This window comes from Artibeus jamaicensis, unplaced genomic scaffold (genome assembly GCF_021234435.1).
Source record: "Artibeus jamaicensis isolate MK-2021 breed Jamaican fruit bat unplaced genomic scaffold, CSHL_Jam_final contig_1284, whole genome shotgun sequence".
Taxonomy (NCBI): domain Eukaryota; kingdom Metazoa; phylum Chordata; class Mammalia; order Chiroptera; family Phyllostomidae; genus Artibeus; species Artibeus jamaicensis.
In genome coordinates, this window is record NW_026521249.1 from 3,641,502 (window position 1) to 3,662,409 (window position 20,908).

General features: G+C 36.2%; 1 protein-coding gene across 2 annotated transcripts in view; it reads right to left on the minus strand.

Annotated features, from left to right (window-relative positions):
• The window catches only part of DARS1 (aspartyl-tRNA synthetase 1), a 59,060-nt gene that overhangs the window by 21,200 nt on the left and 16,952 nt on the right, over window positions 1–20,908 (minus strand). For both annotated transcript variants that reach the window (XM_053666970.1, XM_053666974.1), the window contains exon 4: window positions 19,257–19,359. In XM_053666970.1, the coding sequence (XP_053522945.1) occupies window positions 19,257–19,359 (103 nt within the window). The remainder of the gene's footprint in view (window positions 1–19,256; window positions 19,360–20,908) is intronic.

Below are 20,908 nucleotides of genomic sequence, written 5' to 3' on the forward strand. Positions count from 1 at the left end.
TACTTAATTCAGTAGTATTGTGTGCTGAAATATTCGATCAGCTAGGTTAGAACACAACCACCATTTTATTTATTTATTTTTAATTTATTTATTTATAGAGAGAGGGGAAGGGAAGGAGAAAGAGTGGGAGAGAAACATCAATGTGTGGTTGCCTCTCATGTGTTCCCTGCTGGGAACTGGCCTGCAACCCAGGCACGTGCCCTGACTGGGAATCGAACCAGCGACCCTTTGCTTCACAGGCCTGTGCTCAATCCACTGAGCTACACCAACCAGGGCCACCATTTTAAACATTGTTTCTAAAACTAAACAATTTACAAAAGAAAGCTGTAAATTACTCTAATTTTCTTTTGTCGCCAGTGCTTTTGGTGTTATATTCATGAAGTCACTGATGAGTCTAATATTATAAAGCTTTTGGCTTATGTTTTCTTCTAAAGAATGTTAATAGTTTTTGTTCTTACATTTGGGTCATTGATCTATTTTGAATTAATTTTACATATGGTATAAAGTAAGGTCTTTGGCATGTGGATATACAATTTTTCCTGTACCTTTGTTGAAAAGTCTGTTTTTTACCCATCAAATGGTCTTGGAACCCTTGTCAAAAATCAATTGACTATGAGGTCTCCCAGAAAGTATCCAGCCATGTAATATGAAAAATATTACATTAACTGAAGAAGATACAAGACATTAATTGAAGAAAATACAAGAAACATTGTACGTAGGACAATGACATCTGAGCACCCTTCAAAATAGGCACCTTGGGACCTCATATAGTTCTCCCAATTGCCAGCAGCTACCCCATCGTATTTTCCTGAATCTCAATGATGGTCTGAAATGTTTTTCCTTTCAAAGGTGATATTAGTTTTGGGAAGAGCCAGAAATCGTAGGGCACCAAATCTGGGCTGTGGAGGGTCTGAGTCACCTGGGTGATTTAACATATCACCTAAAAACTGCATGAGACATGATGCATGAGCTGGCATGTTGTTGTGATGAAGCTGCCAATCATTTTTCTATTTCTGCAACAACAAAAAAAGCCCTTGGGATTTTGACAGGGATTGCAGTGAATCTATAGGTCACTTTAGGTGGTAATGTCTTGTTACTGAGTTTTAAGGTAGTCTGTTACACAGGTTTTTTGCAACAGCTGATTAATACAATTAGTTATGAAAGCTCAAGAAAGTTATGAAATTTTAATAAATCCCCGAGTTCAAAGCTATCATCTGATCATAATAAAGGTCTCTAAAATAGTAAAGTTTATTTACAGTTCATCATGTATACATTGCAAACCAACAGTATGTATTATTCACTGTAAAGATATTTTTAAAAAACAGATACACAAAATTTTACTGTAAAATATTAGGGTCGATTTCTTATCAAACATGGCAGAATTCATCCATTCAAGGGAATACTGTCCTCTTCAAAGTGACCGCTCAGGGAAAGAAGGTTATAAACACACTTCAAAAGCAGTACTGCCAGAACTGGAGACTATCCTGTTAAATGAAATAAGCCAGTTGGTGAAAGACAAATACCATTTGATCTCACATAAGAGGAATCTAATGAAAAAAATAAGTTAATGAGCAAAATAGAACCATAATAGAACACCAGTAAGAGGGGAGGAAGAAAGGAGGAATGGTTTGAAAGAAGGTGAAGGAAACAGTCAAGGAATATATATGAAGGACCCATGGACAATGGGGTGGGGATTGACTATGGAAGTGGAGAGTGGGCTGGGTGGAGGGGGGCAAAGAGAGAAATAAATGGAACATCTGTAAAACAAAAACAAAAAAATCAGCGCTGCCTAAACAATATGAAAATAACTTACATGGAATTACCTCTTGGTTTTAGCACACACATATTCATTTTTTTGGGGGGTCAATCTCATTTATACATATGTTTACTGTCCTTTAGAAACACTGAAGACCATGGTAGAAGTGTGGGTGGGAGAAGAGAGGAGACATTTTAAAAAATATCCAAAGAATGGAACCACCTTTCGACCAGGCAATTCCACGGCTGGGATTATTTTCTAAGAATCCTGAAACACCAATTCAAAAGAACCTATGCACCCCAATGTTCATAGTAGCATTATTTACAATAGCCAAGTGCTGGACACAGCCTAAATGCCCATCAGTAAATGAGTGGATCAAAAACCTGTGGTACATTTACACAATGGAATACTATTAAGCAAAAAGAAAGAAGGAGCTCCTACCCTTTGCAACAGTCTGGGTGAATCTGAAGAGCATTATGCTAAGTGAAATAAGACAGTTGGTAAAAGACAAATACCATATGATCTCACCTATAAGTAGAACCTAACTGACAAAACAAACAAGCAAGCAAAACAGAACCAGAGACATAGAAATAAAGAACAAACTGACAGTGACCAGAAGGGAGGGGTGAGGGGGATAACAGGGGATGGAAAGGGAAGGGTCAGGTCAAGGAACATGTATAAAGGACCCGTGGACAAGGACAATAAATAGGGGAAGGTGAGGACTGAATGTGGGAGGTGGGCAGGGTAGGGGAGAGTGACAGGGGAAGAATATAGACAACTGTAATTAAACAACAAAATTTTTTTAAATATAAAATCAAAAGAGAATAGCATTAGAAGTGCAAGGAAGTAACATGTATCAAAAAAGGGAACAGTTAATGTATCAACTATACAGGATTAAACAGAAGATATTAACCTTATATATAAGGTTAACATAAATATAGATAATATATCAACTATAGTACTGAGTACCTGTCTCTGAACATTTTTGATAATTATAAAAGATTATACTTATTACTAAAAGTTCCAATACTAAAAATTCCAAATAAATATGAATTTAAAAGCTTAAGTAACCCCTCATATATCTAACCCTTTTTCCTATAATCACTGTTTACTACTTGGGCTATACGCCTCCATATTTTTTCTCATTTGCAAAAAATATGGAATACTTCATAAATTTTCTGTTATCCTTGTATAACAGTTTGGTTCATTTTCTCTGTATTCTTTAATGTTGATAAAGCTTAGTTCTTTTAATATTTATAGCTGAAATGAAACTGGCCTTAATAGATATAAACACCTGAATTATCACTATTCCTACATCAATTTCCTTTTATGTTTCAGTTCCTACATGAAGTACTGTACACACATACCATCTCACTTACACTTCACAAGGGCCTACAAGGTGGGTATTGCCATCGTTTTATAGAGAAAACTGAGACTAAAAGGTCAAGTAATTGGCTTAAGATGATATAGCTTAGTAAAATCATGTTCAGATTTTTGTGCTAGAGTTCTGTTAGGCTCAAAAATGAGCATCCAACTTTACGAACTCCAGAATGCATCATCAGCTCACTTGCCCTTTATGAATAGTTTTCAGAATGCCCCCAAATCGTGCTACCTTCTCCAGTAATGCTGATGCATCTTGATGTGTTGTTCTTGCCAGCCTCAACAGAAATTCACGAGAATCTTTGTACACAACAACATGAAGTTATTACCTGAAGTTATAGTTAACTTAGAAGAATTAATCCTGTGAACTGTCTAGAATTTTGACCCTAGATTTTAGGCCTATTTTTAAAGTACAATATATCTTTATCAAAGTTTTTGATATAAATGTACCGGACAGGACAAATAACAAGTTTTGTTTCTCCTATAACAGATAACCACCTCATTCCAACAAAGAGGTATAAACCATCTAGGTACAGTTGTTCAGAGTTGCAACCCACAACAGTATAATGACCTAGTAGCCTATGTTCACCAACTTATCCACAGCATGCTCAAGGTGTACCCACATGCCCACCTCCCTCTGGGCCTCAACTGTAGATGATGTGTACATATACTTCTACCACAGCACCTGTACCATGTCTCTGCATGCAGCTGATTACCTATTTTTACCCTCTCCCCAAATTAAGTTCCTTAAGTGATGTATGTGTCATTGTGTACCCCAGCCTAGCAGAGTGCCTGTACCAGAGCAGATGCTAAGTAAAAGTTTTCTAAACCAATGACACTTCTGAGTATTTTGATATTTTAGAGTTTTAAAAGTTAATGTAGCAAACTGAAATTTTAATCTACTGGCTAAGTAAAACACTTATTTTTTATGTAAAAAATCTAAAAAGGAAAGTAAACAAACTTGTATGCAACTAGGTGACTCATTAGAGATGGGAAAGATAGTTGTGACTCATCAGTTACCTATAAATCACTTAACCACAATGACTAATATGAACAAAAATTAAAAAAAAAAACTATGTATATAAATAACAGTCTGAAAAAGTACCCCCCCACCAGAATCCAAATATTTCTTTGCTGGGAGGGAGGCATGTTACATAAGCACACAGAGCAAAATATAATTTTTAACTTTAACAACTGCTATTCAAATTAACGGTAGCCCTTTATAGTAGTCACCGTAACTTTAGCTTTAAAATTCAAAACACTGCATTTACGATCACTGTAGACTGTAATAGCAGTCAAAACAAAAAGGCTGCCAGGGCTGCTTTAAAAAAAATTGTCTTTAAAGTCTCAATCACAACTAACACAGATTACTCTCTGTTCATTACTTTAAATTGGTGCTAAAAATATAATTTTAAAAAGAAAAAAATTATGATTTGTCTCAACTCAAACACCAGCTACTAAACATCAGAAAGGTAGTATCAACATAAAATGGAGGTCCAGAAACACAGGCCTGAATGTGTACTCCATCTTCCTGCCTCTAAAAACTTCATTTAAAGATCTCAAACCATTCTGTACACACTATTAAGGACCTGTTCTTAAAGATCTCCAGGGATGCTTCCTATGTAACTCATTTGATTTGGATGCTTCATTTTTATATGCATTCAACCCTGAGAAAATTGATCTTTCCAACAAATTGATTATAATAATGTGTTGAAGAGTCCTGTGGCACTTAATCCAATTGGTAAATCAACTTTTTCAGATTAATACATTAATGAATTAGATATTCCTAGAAAAGGTAATTTTGCAAAAAACAACTGATTCCACATTAGGCTCTAAATTTTGGTCTTAAGGAAAACACACAAAAGCTAGAAACTGCTAGCTCAGTAAGGCAAAGATAAGAATCTCAGATTTAATTAATACCTAAAGTAAATGCTAAGATAGTTATCTACTTAAGATATTAGAAGTGACCTCATATTCTGCTTTTTAAATGATTAGAAAACCGCAGCTGGAACTATCTGATTTGATATTTTTAATAGTGGAGTCCTTGCTTTATTCCATCTGGTATATGGCCAGAGGGAATAGAGTTAAATGCAAGGCCTTATGGAATTAACATATAAATGCCATTATTTCTCCCATTTGGTTATATAGGAAGTTCATGTTTTAAATGCCCACTCTTTTGGTAGCACTATTCAAAATGGAAAAACCTTGAGAATAGACAGCCCTTAGGCACTGCCCTAGTACTAAAGATAAAAATTTCATATGTAAAAACTGAGACAGAATGAAAATTAAATGAGAATAGAAATGGTCTTTTCCTCATGAACATATTTCTACCTATGCTATTTTCCAAACCAAAGATTATAGCAGAATGGTTAGCTGGCTCACTAAGCTGTTAGTTTCTCAAAGTAAATGTTACTAAATGTTCATTTGAATTATTTCGTGCTTCACTAGTCCTCAAATTTCTGAAACAAGCTGGAAACATCTACAAGAAGGATTTTTGCTTTATTTAAATAAATAGAATCCACCAAAATTTATGTTGTTGTTCATGTGCTTTTTAAAATCATAATGGAATTTCATCACTTAATATATTATGACTTCTAAGTGTTTCCCAAATTTTCCTTTTCTAATTCTAATTATACTTAGAGAGTTCTGTGGTGGTGTAGGTAGAAACTCTTCACTTCCTCTCACAACCAAAAGGAGGACAGGACCAATCTAAAAATCAATAAACAACCAGAAGCACCAGAAAAACCAAACTGCATGGAACTCCAACAACCAAGAATTAAGGAAAAAATCAACCAGAACAACCTGACTGGTAAGGCGGACCCCACTGGGCGGTGACTCAGAAAAACTGCAGTGAGGTGGATGAGGGGTGGGACTGACTACCGAGCCTGACAATGCAGCTGCGCAGGAGGGACTGACTTAAGGGGAAAACTGAGCTGACTGTGGGCTATAGCTGGGGTTGCCTCCAGTGGGAGATACTTCCCAGTCTGACTCAAGAGTCATAGCAGCACAATTTACAATAGCCAAGAGTTGGAAGCAACCTAGATGCCCATCAGTAAATGAATATATCCAAAAACTATAGTACATTTATACAATGGAATTCTATGCAGCAGAAAGAAAGGAGTGCCTACCCTTTGCAACAGCATGGATAGAACTGGAAAGCATTAAGCTGAGTGAAATAAGCCAGGCAATGAAAGACAAATACCATATGATCTCACCTTTAACAGGAACCTAAACAACAAAACAAACAAGCAAGCAAAATATAACCAGACACTGAAATACAGAACAGGCTGACAGGGACCAGAGGGGAGAGGGGAGAGAATTTCAGGGGAAAAGGGGAAGGATTCACAGGAACAAGTATAAAGGACACATGGACAAAAAGTAAGGAGGGTGGAAATGGGAGGGAGGCGGAGAGCACTGGGGTGGGGGGGGCTTGGATGGGAGTAAAAGACAGAAAACTGTACTTGACCAATGATTAAATTAAAAAACACTTTAAAAAAAAGAGTCTGTTGAAAGTGCACTAGAGATGAGCAGGCTAGCTGCATTGCTCCCTCTCTGGCCCCTCCCCCACAGGTAGCATAGCAAAGAGGGTGCCCTGCCTGGGTGAATGAATACCTAAGGCCCCACCCCTTACAACTCATCAGGTGCGCCAAGACAAAGAAATATGGCTCAAATAAAAGAAATCAGCAAAACCTCGGAACAAAGCGATGAGGACATTGCCAATCTAACTGATAGAAATTTATAGCCATGGTAATCAAAATGCTCACAGATCTGATTGAGCTGGGTTGAAAAATGAAAGAACAAATGAAAGATACCCAAAATGAGATAAAGTAAAATATTCAGGCAACCAACAGTGACAAGAAAGAAACCAGGATTCAAAGCAACGATGTGGAACAAAAGGAAGAAACAAACATCCAACTGGGTCAGAAGGAAAAAATAAGAATCCAAAAAAATGAAGAGGCTGAGGACTCTCTGGGACAACCTGAAACGTTCCAATATCCAAATTATAGGGGTGCCAGAAGGAGAAGAGCAACAGCAAGAAATTGAAAACTTATTTGAAGAAATAATGAAGAAAAACTTCCCCAATCTGGCGAAGGAAACAGACTTCCAGGAAATCCAGGAAGCTCAGAGAGTCCCAAAGAAGTTGGACCCAAGAAGGAACACGCCAAGGCACATCATCATTACATTAGCCAAGATTAAAATGAAGGAGAGAATTCTAGAAGCAGCAAGAGCTAAGGGGACAGTCACCTACCAAGGACTTCCCATCAGAGTGTCAGCTGATTTCTCCAAAGGGACCTTGCAGGCAAGAAGGGGCTGGAAAGAAGTATTCCAAGTCATGAAAGCCAAGGCCCTACATCCAAGATTGCTCTATCCAGCAAAGCTTTCATTTAGAATGGAAGGACAGATAAAGTGCTTTTCAGATAAGACCAGATTCAAGGAGTTCATCATCACCAAGCCCTTATTATATGAAATGTTAAAGGAACTTACCTAAGAAAAGAAGATAAAAATGTTGAACAGTGAAAGGACAGTAAACTCACAGTTATTAGGAACCACATCTAAAACAAAAGCAAACTAAGAGGACAGCTAGATCAGAGTGAACCATACAAATGAAGATCACATGGAGGGTTAGCAACAGGGGAGTGGGAGGAGTAGAAGGGGGGAGAAGGTACAGAAAATAAGTAGCACAGACCATAGACAGAAAATAGATAGGGGAGAGGGTAAGAATAGTAGGGGAAATACAGAATCTGAAGAACTTGAGACATGTGGTCATGAACTAAAGGGGGGAATGGTCAAGGAGGGGTGTGCAGGGTGGAGGGGAAGAAAGGGGAGAAATAGAACAAATGTAATGGCATAATCAATAAAATAAAAAAAATTAAAAAAAAACTTAACCAAACATAAATCTCTCTAGTTTCTATTTTTCCTGCCACTGTTTTCATTTTTTTAAAAATTAAATTTGGGGGAGTGACACTGGTTAATGTTATATAAATTTCAGAAGTACATCTTTATAATACAACATCTAAATATTCTATTGTGTGCCCACCACCCAAAGTCTAGTTTCCTTCCATTGCCATGTATTTGCCTCCCTTTACCTACTTTGTCTTCCTTCCAACCCCCTTCCTCCCCGTAACCACCATTCTATTGTTTGTACTGAGGAAGTTTGTTTTATTTGTTCATTTCTTGCTTATTGTTTTATATCCCACATATGAATAAAATCATATGGTTCTTGTCCTTTTCCACTTATTAGCATAACACTCAAGGTCCACTCATGTTGGTGCAAATGGCAATATTTTATTATTTTTAATTGCTAAGCACTATTCCACTGTATGTATGTACCACACCTTCTTTATCCAATCATCTATTGACAAGACACTGGTTGCATCCATGTACCGGCTATTGTGAATGATGCTGCAGTGAAAACAGGTGTACATATATCTGTACAAATAAGTGTTTTCACTTATTTATTATACTGAGTGTTAATTACACATTAAATTTCTTAAATATTAAAAATACTATTTCAGCTTCCAGCCAAGATGGAAGCATAGGTGGAAACACTAGGTCTCCTTGTACCACCAAATTTAAGGACAACAAAGATTTAGACACAAAAGCGCAACCAGAACAGACAGAAAATTGAACTGTACCTCTGACAACAACAATGAACCATTCATCAAGACCCGTAAGAAGGGCTTAGTCGGCAGCCAGCAGAGAGGGGTTTCGGCACAAAAACGTGGTGGTTGGCAGACTTGAGCACGGGAAGGAAATGATCAAACCCAGTGAGGTGCGCAAGATGGTTGGCTGACCTTGGATACACAGTTGCGCAGATAAACCAGGCAACAAATGGGCAGTGAGACAGACCGCGCAACCCAGAGCCCCAGCACTGAGAAATAAAGCCCAAAAGCACCAACTGAAAACACTTGCGGGGGTTGAGGTTCCAGGTAAGATTCCTGGCCTCACAGGAGAATTTGCTGGAAAGACCCACAAGGTCCTAGAACGTACACAAGCCCACCCACCTGGGAACCAGCACCGGAAGGGCCCAATTTGCTTGTGGGAAGTGGCAGAGGGGACTGATATCCAAGAGACAGCAAAGCAAGAAACAGCAGAGTAAGTGCCATTATTCCCTCTCTGACCCCACCCCCACATACAGCATCACAACCCAGCGACCTGGGTTGTCCTACCCTGGTGAACACCTAAGCCTCCGCCCCTCACTACATTAACAGGCACGACCAGACCAAAAAATTATGGCAAATCAAAGCCCCAGAGCCAGTACTTTTAAGTGACCAAGAGATAGCCAAACTATCAGATGCACAGTTCAAAACACTGGTGATCAGGATGCTACAGAACTGGTTGATTTTAGTCACAAATTAGATGAAAAAAATGAAGGCTACATTAAATGAAATGAAGGGAAATGCACAGGAAACCAACAGGAATGGAAAGAAAACTGGGACTCAAATCAATGGAGTAGACCAGAAGGAAGAAAGAAACTTCCCATCAGAAAAGAATGAAGAAAGAAAAATTCAAAAAAAATGAGGAGAGGCTTAGGAACCTCTAGAACATCTTTAAATATTCCAACATCCGAATTATAGGGGTACCAGGAGGGGGAAAGGAACAGCCACAAGTGGAAAACTTATTTGAACAAATAATAAAGGAGAAATTCCCCAATCTGGCAAAGGAAATAGACTTCCAGGAAATCCAAGAAGCTCAGACAGTCCCAAAGAAGGTGAACCCAAGGAGGAACACACTGAGGCACATCATCATTACATTAGCCAAGATTAAAATGAAGGAGAGAATTCTAGAAGCAGCAAGAGCTAAGGGGACAGTCACCTACCAAGGACTTCCCATCAGAGTGTCAGCTGATTTCTCCAAAGGGACCTTGCAGGCAAGAAGGGGCTGGAAAGAAGTATTCCAAGTCATGAAATCCAAAGACCTACATCCAAGATTGATCTATCCGGCAAAGCTTTCATTTAGAATGGAAGGGCAGATAAAGTGCTTCTCAGATAAGGTCAAGTTCAAGGAGTTCATCATCACCAAGCCCTTATTATATGAAATGTTAAAGGGACTTACCTAAGAAAAAGAAGATAAAAAAATATGAATAGTGAAAGGACAGCAAACTCACAGTTATTAACAACCACACCTAAAACAAAAGCAAACTAAGAGGACAGCTAGATCAGGAGTGGAGCCATAGAAATGAAGATCACATGGAGGGTTAGCAACAGGGGAGTGGGAGGAGGAGAGGTCGGGAGAAGGTACAGAGAATAAGTAGCATAGACAGTGGGGAGAAAATAGGAAGGGAGAGGGCAAGAGTAGTGTGGGAAATGCAGACGCTAAAGAACTTATGACACATGGACATGGACTAAAGTGGGGGGCATAAGGGGAGAGGGGGTGTGCAGGGTGGAGGGGAATGAAGGGGGGAATGGGACAACTGTAATGGCATAATCAATAAAATATATTAAAAAATACTATTTCATAAGCAATAAAAGTCTGAGTGTATATGGGAGGGTCTTTCTCCATGGCCTTTCATTGAAAAAAAAATATGGCACCTGCCCTGACAGGGTGGCTCAGCTAGTTTGAGTATCGTCTAGTACATCAGAAATGTTGTGGGTTTAATTCCCAGTCAGTGCACATAACTAGGTTGCAGGTTCAATCCCTAGCCATGGCATGTATAGGAGGCTACCAATAGATGTTTCTCTCTCCCTTCCCTTCTTTTTAAAATTCTTTTAAAAATATTTTATTTATTTTTAGAGAAAGAGGGGAAGGGAGGGAGAACAGAGGAAAACATCAATGTATGGTTCCCTCCTGTGCACCCCCTAATGGGGGCCTGGGTTGCAACCCAGGCATGAACCCCGGCTGGGAATCAAACTGGCGACCCTTTGGTTCGCAGACCAGCACTCAATCCAGTGAGCCATATCAGCCAGGATGCCCCTCCTCTTCTCTAAAATCAATAAATATATCCTCAGGTGAGGATCAAAAAAATTTTGTGTGTGTATATATAAATTATACCCATAAACATATAGCACCTGTTACAGAAGTCACTGAAGAAGAGTATACTCCATCATTATTTATATAATCTACTCAATATACCCACGATAATTATGAAATGGTTAACAGCATAAACTTTGTATAAATAATGGCTTTTACCTTTTATTGCAGATTGTTTTATGTACCGCAGATTTAATGCCCCCAAGGTGCTTTATTATACTACACTGTTATAATAAAGGCCTAAAATATGTAAAAATCTTATATATTGATATATGCTGATGGTTACTTGTGAATAGTAAGGATAAACTTGGGAGTTGGTGAAAGCTAGGTGATGATTGTGATTGGTAAGTTTAGGTAGTTATCAGCTCATATTTTTTAATACTTTTCCATTTTATTCCCATTTACCTCCTTTAGCACCCTCCGAAATCAAGAATAGTGAAGATATTATTTAGAACATGTCTTTCTGAATATTTACATATTCTTATATCAACAAAAACTTAAAATTTTAACACAATCTACAAGTAGCTGACTATTAAAGCCTTTCAGCAAAACTGGCGACAAGTTTGCTAACCTTCTAGTTGTCAGAAATAATTTGTTGAAATTATTACTATACTCAATCGTAAAATCTTACTATACTCAACAATAAAAAATCTTACTATACTCAATAAGAAATGTGTTCCACACATCTACATAACCACCCATGTTCAATTTAATAATTTTAAATTGTAGAAAAGGTATAATATAAAATTAGTTAGAAAAAAGGACAGGTTATAAAGTTGCCACATACTAGTTTTTTGAGTAACACACCAACAAAAAATGCTTCAATGATGTAAATTAAATTGTACAATTCATTGAGGAAAGAATTCAAAATGCCCGAACATGAGAAACAATGTATTTGCCATTTAAGTCAAACAGAACCCCCAAAACATGAATTACTTTTTAAAATATTAAACCACTGTGATAAAGAAAATCTGTATTTAATTCTAAGGCAAGCACAAACTTGTTTTAACACGTCAAGTAACTTCTTTCAATTACAGTGAATTAATAGCATACTCAATCTCAGACTTTTATATTCCCAGGTGAGTAAAAATAAAGATTTTAAAAGAAGAGTCTTAGCTTTAAAAATGAAGTAAGGGTAGCATATAGTAAACGATTTGTGAGGTCACATGGCTAGTTGAGTGGGGAGCCAAACTTCTGCGCTCTCTGGCTCTCTATTATACCCAGCATTGATTGGTGCTTTCTACAAATTAAAGGTTTAAATCATCCTAGTAGTTCCATAATGCCTTATTATGTGAACTAATTTTTCTTCACCAAAATCCCCAGAATTTTAAGTTAAAAATAAGCTCAGGAAGATTCCATTCAATATGCCACTGACCATTGGTTCTCAAACTATTGCATGGGCTCTCTTTAGTGGAACAAAATATGCCAGGAACCCTCAGTGAGTATTTAAATAAGTTTTATTGTGTTATTTAAATATACTTTAAATAAAATAAAAACAAATACAAAAACATAAAATTCAAATAATATTAATTTAAAGTTTGCAAAAAACTAAATTGCAGTAATTTTATTCACTGTATGAAGCTGTAACCTTTGATCTAGTTCTACATTTAATCTGTTTCTGTATTTTTACTTTAATACTAGTAATGTGAAGAATGCCTGTTAACAATTACATAAAACATTAACTTTGAGGTTGGGTCTGAATAATTAAGCCTCAAAATTAACCTAAATTCTCTGGAGTGTGATTTAATAAAGTAACAGTTGATACTTTTATAAAACTATCTCTTGTTCATGCAAAAGTTAATAATGTAGAATTGTTTAACTGAAATTTTAAATGAATGGGTATCTGGAAATAGAAACATTTTGCCTTGCATGGAAATGATTATACTTCTTAGTGATTCTGTGGCCCTTACACAGAAAATTGGATTCAATAAATTTGTTTGAGTGGCACAGGCTATTAAAAGTTTAGAATGCCTCTTTTATAAAAAGATTTTGCCTTTTTTTTAGAGAGAGGGGAAGGGAGGGACAATGAGAAGGAGAGAAACATCAGTGTGAGAAACATCACTGGGTTACCTGCCAAATGAGCAGTGACTGGGGATCAAACCCGCAACCCAGGCATGCGCCCTGACTAAAAATAGAACTGGTGACCTTTAGCTTTGCAGGATGATGCCCAACCAACTGAGCCACGCACGTCATGACAGGATGCCTCTTAACTATCAAGTACCGCCTAGTAACCCAACTCGTTCAGTATGTGTCACTATTCAAACACAGTGAAATCTTAACTTGTACAGAACATGGATATCATCTGACTTTGTTTGGCATGAACACAGATGTAACTATGACAGTAAATGCTAAATGGAAGTACTAAATTCAGTTATTCTGCTATAAGTTAGGCTTTAAAATGATATAGAATAATAATACCCTTATAAAACCTGAAGACAATAATAAAAATATATACACTAAAATTTAAAAAATACTGAATACTTCCAAACTTGCAAGAACGTATCTGTGGACCCCAAAGAAATGATAAGAAAAAGTGATCAATGAGGATCATGATGGACATGACCTTAAACTGAGAAAAAATGAAAATTACTAAATAAAGCCAAAGCTTTCAGCATAAGCCATAAAGTAAGAAGCCATTGCATATATGTAGTCTGCTCAATCTTAAGAGTATATCTTGGGAAGCAGTGGCAAATAACACTGTAATGAGGGAACCAGCAATCAAAATTAATACTGGACATGATTGGAAATAGAAAGCCATTAAAGATTTTAGAGAAAAATAGCACATAAAAGGAAACTTCCAGCAAGTATGGACTTAAAGCAGTAAGAGCTTGTATATATCAATAAATAGCAGTCTAATAAATTATTGGACTATCCTGTTTAAAGCCAACTAACATATGGAAGAAATTATAAGGAGCAACACTAAAAAGAGAAAAAAGAATTAATGCCAAATATTTTAGAAAACTCACAAATAGAAGACTTTACTATCAAATATTTTTTAAAACATCAGGAAATAATGATAGTATTACTACCATTTCTGGTGCCATAGCTGAAAGTTGGATTATCCCTCATGCTTTGAAACATAAGAGGGTTTCTTGTGAGCCATAGTTTAGGATTTTTGCAGTATGGTGTAATGATAATAAGTTAATATAGTTAGACCAGAGCAAATTATACAAGTATTTACTTTTCATCTATTAATGTCAAACAGAAGAATTTTTCTTTTTTAAAATATATTTTATTATATTTTTCCATTACTATTTAACTCCCTTATACATTTCTCCCCACTGCAATCACCATACCATTGTCCATGTCCATGAGTCCTTTTACCTTTTGCTCCATCCCTCCACCTCCTAACCTCCCTACTCCCAAAGCGGTCATTCTTTTCTCTATCTTCATAAAGAATTGTCCCTATTTTGCTTGTTAGTTCAGTTTGTTCATTAGATTCACATATAAGTGAAATTACTTATATGTGAAGTATTACCAAATACTTATGGTATTTGTCTTTCTTCTCTAACTGGTTTGTCTCACTTAGGATAATGTTCTCTAGGTCCATCCACGATGTTGCAAAGGATAAAATTTTGTTTTTACGGCTGAGTGGTATTCCATTGTGTAAATGTCTCATAGCTGGTTTACCCACTCATCTACTGGTGAGCACCTATCCCGGTGGTTGTAAATAACACTGCAATAAACATAGGGGTGCTCACAATTCTTCTGAATTAGTGTTTTGGGGTTTTTTTTTTTTGGTATATTCCTGGAAGTGGGATTACTGGGTCAAAAAGCATCTAGACCCATTTTTAATTTTTTGAATTATCTCCATACTGCTTTCCACAGTGGCTGCACCAGTCTGCAACCAACCTCAAAGATAAATGTATGTAATTACCTTAAATCTCGGTTTTCGCAATGGAGCCAATGCACACCCATTTTTTACATAAAGCATATATATGTTAAGCCTAGTCAGTAAACATAACTTTTAGGAAAAGGATTTTGAGTGATGAAGAAAAAACCAACACATCTTTTTCTTAAATAAGTTCTGAAAGTTCTTTACAATTTACAATACAACGTTACTCAATTTATTATAATCCATGAATAGAACAGGCCATTTCAAAGTAAAAGCAATTTTTTAAAAATCCTCAGCTGAGGATATGTTTTTCTACCATTGATTTTTATTTTAGATGGAGAAAGAGAGAGGGAGGAAAGAGAGGGAGGTGGGAGAGATAGACTACCTTCCTACATGTACTAACCCAGGCTCGAACCTGCAACCTAGGTATGTGTCTTCACTGGAAATCAAACCCGCCATCTTCTAGTGTATAGGACAATGCTCAAAACAACTGAGCCACCTCGCCAGAGCAAATTTTTCTGTGCTTGAATTTCTTCTTTAAAAATTGGTACTTTGAATATAAGATCATACTACTAGCATTTGTCATAGGAGCCATGTGCCAATTTGTGAAGTACCTCAAAAGTATATTCTAAAATCACACAAAAAAGATAAGCTGACTTCCCAGAAGCACAATATTATGTTTCTAAGAATAATCAACATACCACAAAAATCAAACAACCACAAAATTAAAAAACTCATCATTTTTCACCAGAGGGTCTTAGTCAAGAGAATTTCCTTTGTTTCCCACTAGGTAGCAAAAGCCATTAACACATTTACTCTTAATTATTCAGGTTACATGTTAATAAGTATACATGTTAAGCTTATTGTATAAAATTGGCTCCATTCACTTGTATATAACCAGTTAAAAGCTTTATAATCTGCAACAGCTCTATTGTGAAACCATTTTTCCCATACATTACTAATTATATAAAATCCATTTTTAAGGGATTAAAAATAGCTACATGTTCTTTGTTTAAAAAAAAATCCAAGTCTCAATTTAATTGTTCAGCCTGAATTATATCTTGATTGAGTTCCATAAAGAATTATGAAATCCAAGCTGAGTTATTTGAATCATTTTATTGCCTAAAAGAAATATCTCCCTTTCATTATACCTTTTAGATGAAAGCCTTTTTTAATTTATATATTATAAGGGCATTAGTGAACTAAGTTCTGTTTGAGAGGCTATTTGCCAGCAGCTATTCCAGTTAGTGCTTTGGTTAATATCTGATATGATCAACTGCTATTAGTCAAGTCCCAGGAGTTTCTAAGAAGATCCAAAATAATGAGAAATAACTATTTCTAGACTATTTTTATGCATCTACTTCTAAAGACATCAAATCAACAGACTGTTCTCTCCTTAGTAGAATGCCTCTTAGTAAATCTTACGGGTAAGTAGGATTTTCAAAAGATGTTTAGACTATAATCTTTTCTTCAAGAACATCAATAAGCTTACAATGCAGTTTAATGGAAAAAAATATAGTCTAAATAGAACTGCCATCTTCATATGTTAGTTTTCAGAACCACTTAAAATATAAAAAATAATAATTCTAAGTGACCAAGAGATAGCCAAACTTTCAGATGCACAGTTCAAAACTGGTGATCAGGATGCTCACAGAACTGGTTGATTTTAGTCACAAATTAGAGGAACATATGAAGGCTAAACTAATTGAAATGAAGGGAAATGCCCAGGAAGCCAATAGGGATAGAAAGAAAACTGGGACTCAAATCAATGGAGTAGACCAGAAGGAAGAAAGAAACTTCCCATCAGAAAAGAATGAAGAAACAAGAATTCATAAAAATGAGGAGAAGCTTAGGAACCTCCGGGACATCTTTAAACATTCCAACATTCGAATTATAGGGGTACAGAAGGGGAAGAGGAACAGCCACAAGTGGAAAACTTATTTGAACAAATAATAAAGGAGAACTTCCCCAATCTGGCAAAGGAAAGACTTCCAGGAAATCCAGGAAGCTCAAAGTCCCAAGGAAGCTGGACCCAAGAAGGAACACACTGAAGCACATTATCATTACTTTAGCCAAGATTAAAATGAAGGAGAGAATCCTAGAAGCAGCAAGAGATAAGGGGACAGTCACCTACAAAGGACTTCCCATCAGACTGTCAGCGGATTTCTCAAAAGAGACCTTACAGGCAAGAAGGGACTGGAAAGAAGTATTCCAAGTCATGAAATCCAAAGACCTACAACCAAGATTGCTCTATCCAGCAAAGCTTTCATTTAGAATGGAAGAGCAGATAAAGTGCTTTTCAGATAAGGTCAAGTTAAAGGACTTCATCATCACCAAGCCCTTATTATATGAAATGTTAAAGGGACTTACCTAAGAAAAGGAAGATAAAAAAGATGAACAGTGAAAGGACAGCAAACTCACAGTTATTAAGAACCACACCTAAAACAAAAGCAAACTAAGAGGACAGCTAGATCAGGAGCAGAACCATAGAAATGGATTTCACATGGAGGGTTAGCAATAGGAGTGGGAGGAGAAGAAGGAGGGAGAAGGTACAGAAAATAAGTAGCATAGATGGTAGGTAGACAATAGACAGGGGTGAGGGCAAGAACAGTATGGGAAATACAGACTCCAAAGAACGTCTGACACATGGACATAAATGAAAGGGGGGGAATGGTGGGGGAGGGGTGTACAGGGTAGAGGGGAATGAAGGGGGGAATGGGACAACTGTAATGGCATAATCAATAAAATATATTTTAAAAAATATAAAAAACAAAAGACATTAAGGTTATTTTTTGTTAATTTGAAGTTGACCTCCCAGTATCTTTCAATATATTAAATATAATTTAGCATATATGTCTAGTTTCTGGGGGCTCTTTATATTAGAAAGCCCTTCATATAGTTTATATCTAGGGACCAAGCTTATTTATGCCCTACTTCACAGGATATAGATTGACCTTAAAAGGCTAGATAATATATGTAACCCACAAGCACAAACCCTTACAGACTATGAGATGCAAACAGTAAACCTAATTACAAGATATAAGTAGAAGAGATGAAAGTGATAGTCTCTGGGCAACAGGGCTGGGAGCTAGGGAGAAATGGGGTTACTATAACAGTAGTCCTAATACTATTGAATTCACTGGTGAATTGATGCAATTAATGGCATTAGAATTTTTAAACCAGAGTGCAGGTATTACTATGATACAATAAAACTAAATTGATAAATACAGCTCTAAACCAAAACCAGTTGCTGATCATCCACTCACTATATTAAAACACCATGATATGAGATGATAATGAATTTGATAGTAAATCTCTAAACCAAAACCAGTGACTAAGCATCCACTGTAGGTAAAATACTGTGCTGGTGGAGTCAGGGGGGGCCCAAATATAAATTACAGTATTAAATTAGATCATTTTTTAGTTTCTTTCTAGTTCTAAAATTGGTAATTTTACCTATATTAACTCATCTTTTAAAGCACAGGTCTAAAGACAAGGCATAAAAATCAACAGAAAAAATATGACATTTACTCTAGATTAATTTGTTTCTTTGAAAAACATGTATGTCTATGAACACTATTACTTAAAATATAATCTTTTCCATTCTTCTTTGATCATTATCCTAGAAATAAAATTTTAATTGAATTGAGAAAAACATACAACATACAACACTAGCCATATCATCAACTATTATTACCTTAGAGCTACAGCATGTACAACCACTACACTATCTCTGTATTCTGCTTCGTGTAAACTACACAAAACAATGTGCTTCTTCAGATACTCTGAGCCAGATAGCAAGACTTTGGGGAAGAGAGAGAATAATTTTTACTTTTTTTTTAACCTTTTGGGTGTCAAAGATGCATTTTACTTCCTTCAGGAGAGAATCATTTGCAAATGATTTAACTATATTTTTTAACTTTATACACTTTTATTCGGTTAGAAAACTTGTTGCTTAATATGCAAATCAAACTGAGGAAGGGAGGGAGGAAATGAAGCTCAACAAACATAACAAAATAAAGTTGCTCTGCTATGTTGAGATTTCCAGGCTTTTTGTTATTCTACTTGAAAGTAAATGTGACTTGTCTATAGAGAGTGCTGCTTCAGCAGTTCTGAATGAATTTCAAGTCTGTACTCCATATTTTCTCTTTTGTTAAGTTTAATGTATTCAGCAATACTGAACTGACAATTTAAATAACTACATTTTTAAACAAATGGAGCACTGATGTTAATATATGAAAATGGTCCAAACTGCTGGGAGTCGTGGTTCCCACCATTGTTTATTCTGACAACAGGATATAATTGCTTACTTACTTGGCAGCAAATTTAACCATCTGTTTGCTTGCATGGTCTCCCACTGCCACAAGAGCCTGGACATTAAACTGCTGCTGACGTAGGACTAAGAAACACTGTTTTCCTGAAGACAGAAAGAACACAAATGTATTAAGGACATGTTAACTCTGGTTTTACAAAGAAGGAAAATGCTTCCCTACTTTAAAATAGGACCAAAATTCACTACATTCATCAGGCACGTAACATGTGTATACATGGCTTTCAGTCAAAATACTCGTACTCAACTGACAAGTTTTAAAGAAACCCAAGTTCCTACTAAGGGAAACAAAAACACTTTTAACATATTTGTTTTGAGAACACCAGCAAATCACTAACTTAAAAATGTTATAAATCAACAATTATTTTGTCATTATATTGATTTATTAAACAAATTTCAAGTAACTTCAGATCACTTTCAACATTCACGTAATAGCTAGTATATTCTACAGGCAAAGGCATTATGCTAACCACCATGGGCTTCAATGATGCAACCATGGAAGTACTAATAAAGAGCTTAGGAACAAGAACATAAGCATTCCATGGGGGTGGTCCATTTTACTTCCTGCCAAAGTACATTTTAAAGAGCATTTAGAATGACAGGCTAGTTCCTTTCATGTTCTAGTTCCTTTATTTTTTCTTTATCATCTTTCTAACCCTTCATCCTTTACAGTAGTTCCAAATATTTTTACTCCAGATAACTTTATAAAAGATCATTCTCGTTATGCCCTATAATCAGTTTTATTTTTATGTATTCTGGGCCTTTCGGTGTCTTCCTCCTTTAATAAGGAACCATCATTCCTTATTCTTAAGCTTTTGAAAACATTATTTGTAATAGATTTCAGTCACTATGTATCCTTGTGACATCTCTTTCCTTCAAAGCAGATCCTTTTTAAGTCTCTGGTCAAGTTTTGGGAAACTACTTCCTCATAAAACAAAATAAATCTTTTCAAGACCACTTTTCTCATCAGCTTGTCTTGCAAAACATCAAAAGATGATTTTGGTTTTTAAACTAAGAATTACCCTTGCAAAAAAAAAAAAAATCCCAGCAAAAATGCAAGCAGACTTATAGTGATTAATACTTTCAACATAAGAGTATTTTGAAATGAAAATCAGACAGCAATCATGAGTTAAAAAAACAAGTTGTAAACAAAATGCCAGCATAAACATAATCTACAGACTTCCAGGTCATACATGATTAACATATTTTCACCACTAAACAGACACTCATTTTCTTTCCTTTGGAATACAATCCAGTCACAACGTAAAATTTTGAAAAAGAAACTTCCATGTACTAAACAAATTCAAAGGGATATCAAGACACTGAATGGATAAAGATGGATAAAGTTAAGAGAGAAGTCTGCAGAATACATCAAAATGACATCCTAGGAACTACTGAACCCACAGCCAGGTATTAGCCCACATGGAACAGAATGTTACGTGAATTGGAAGGCAACATGCATGATTTAGTTAGTATTTTAGCTGCTCAAACAGGACAGACAGGCTGCACAAATTTAGCTGTACTACAAAGCCATCCCACAATGAAGTCTAATACACAAAAGACTTTGAGAGAAAATGGAGAGCTCTACAGGGCATACAAATGGTGAGCACAGGAAAATGTCTCTCCAGGTGGACTG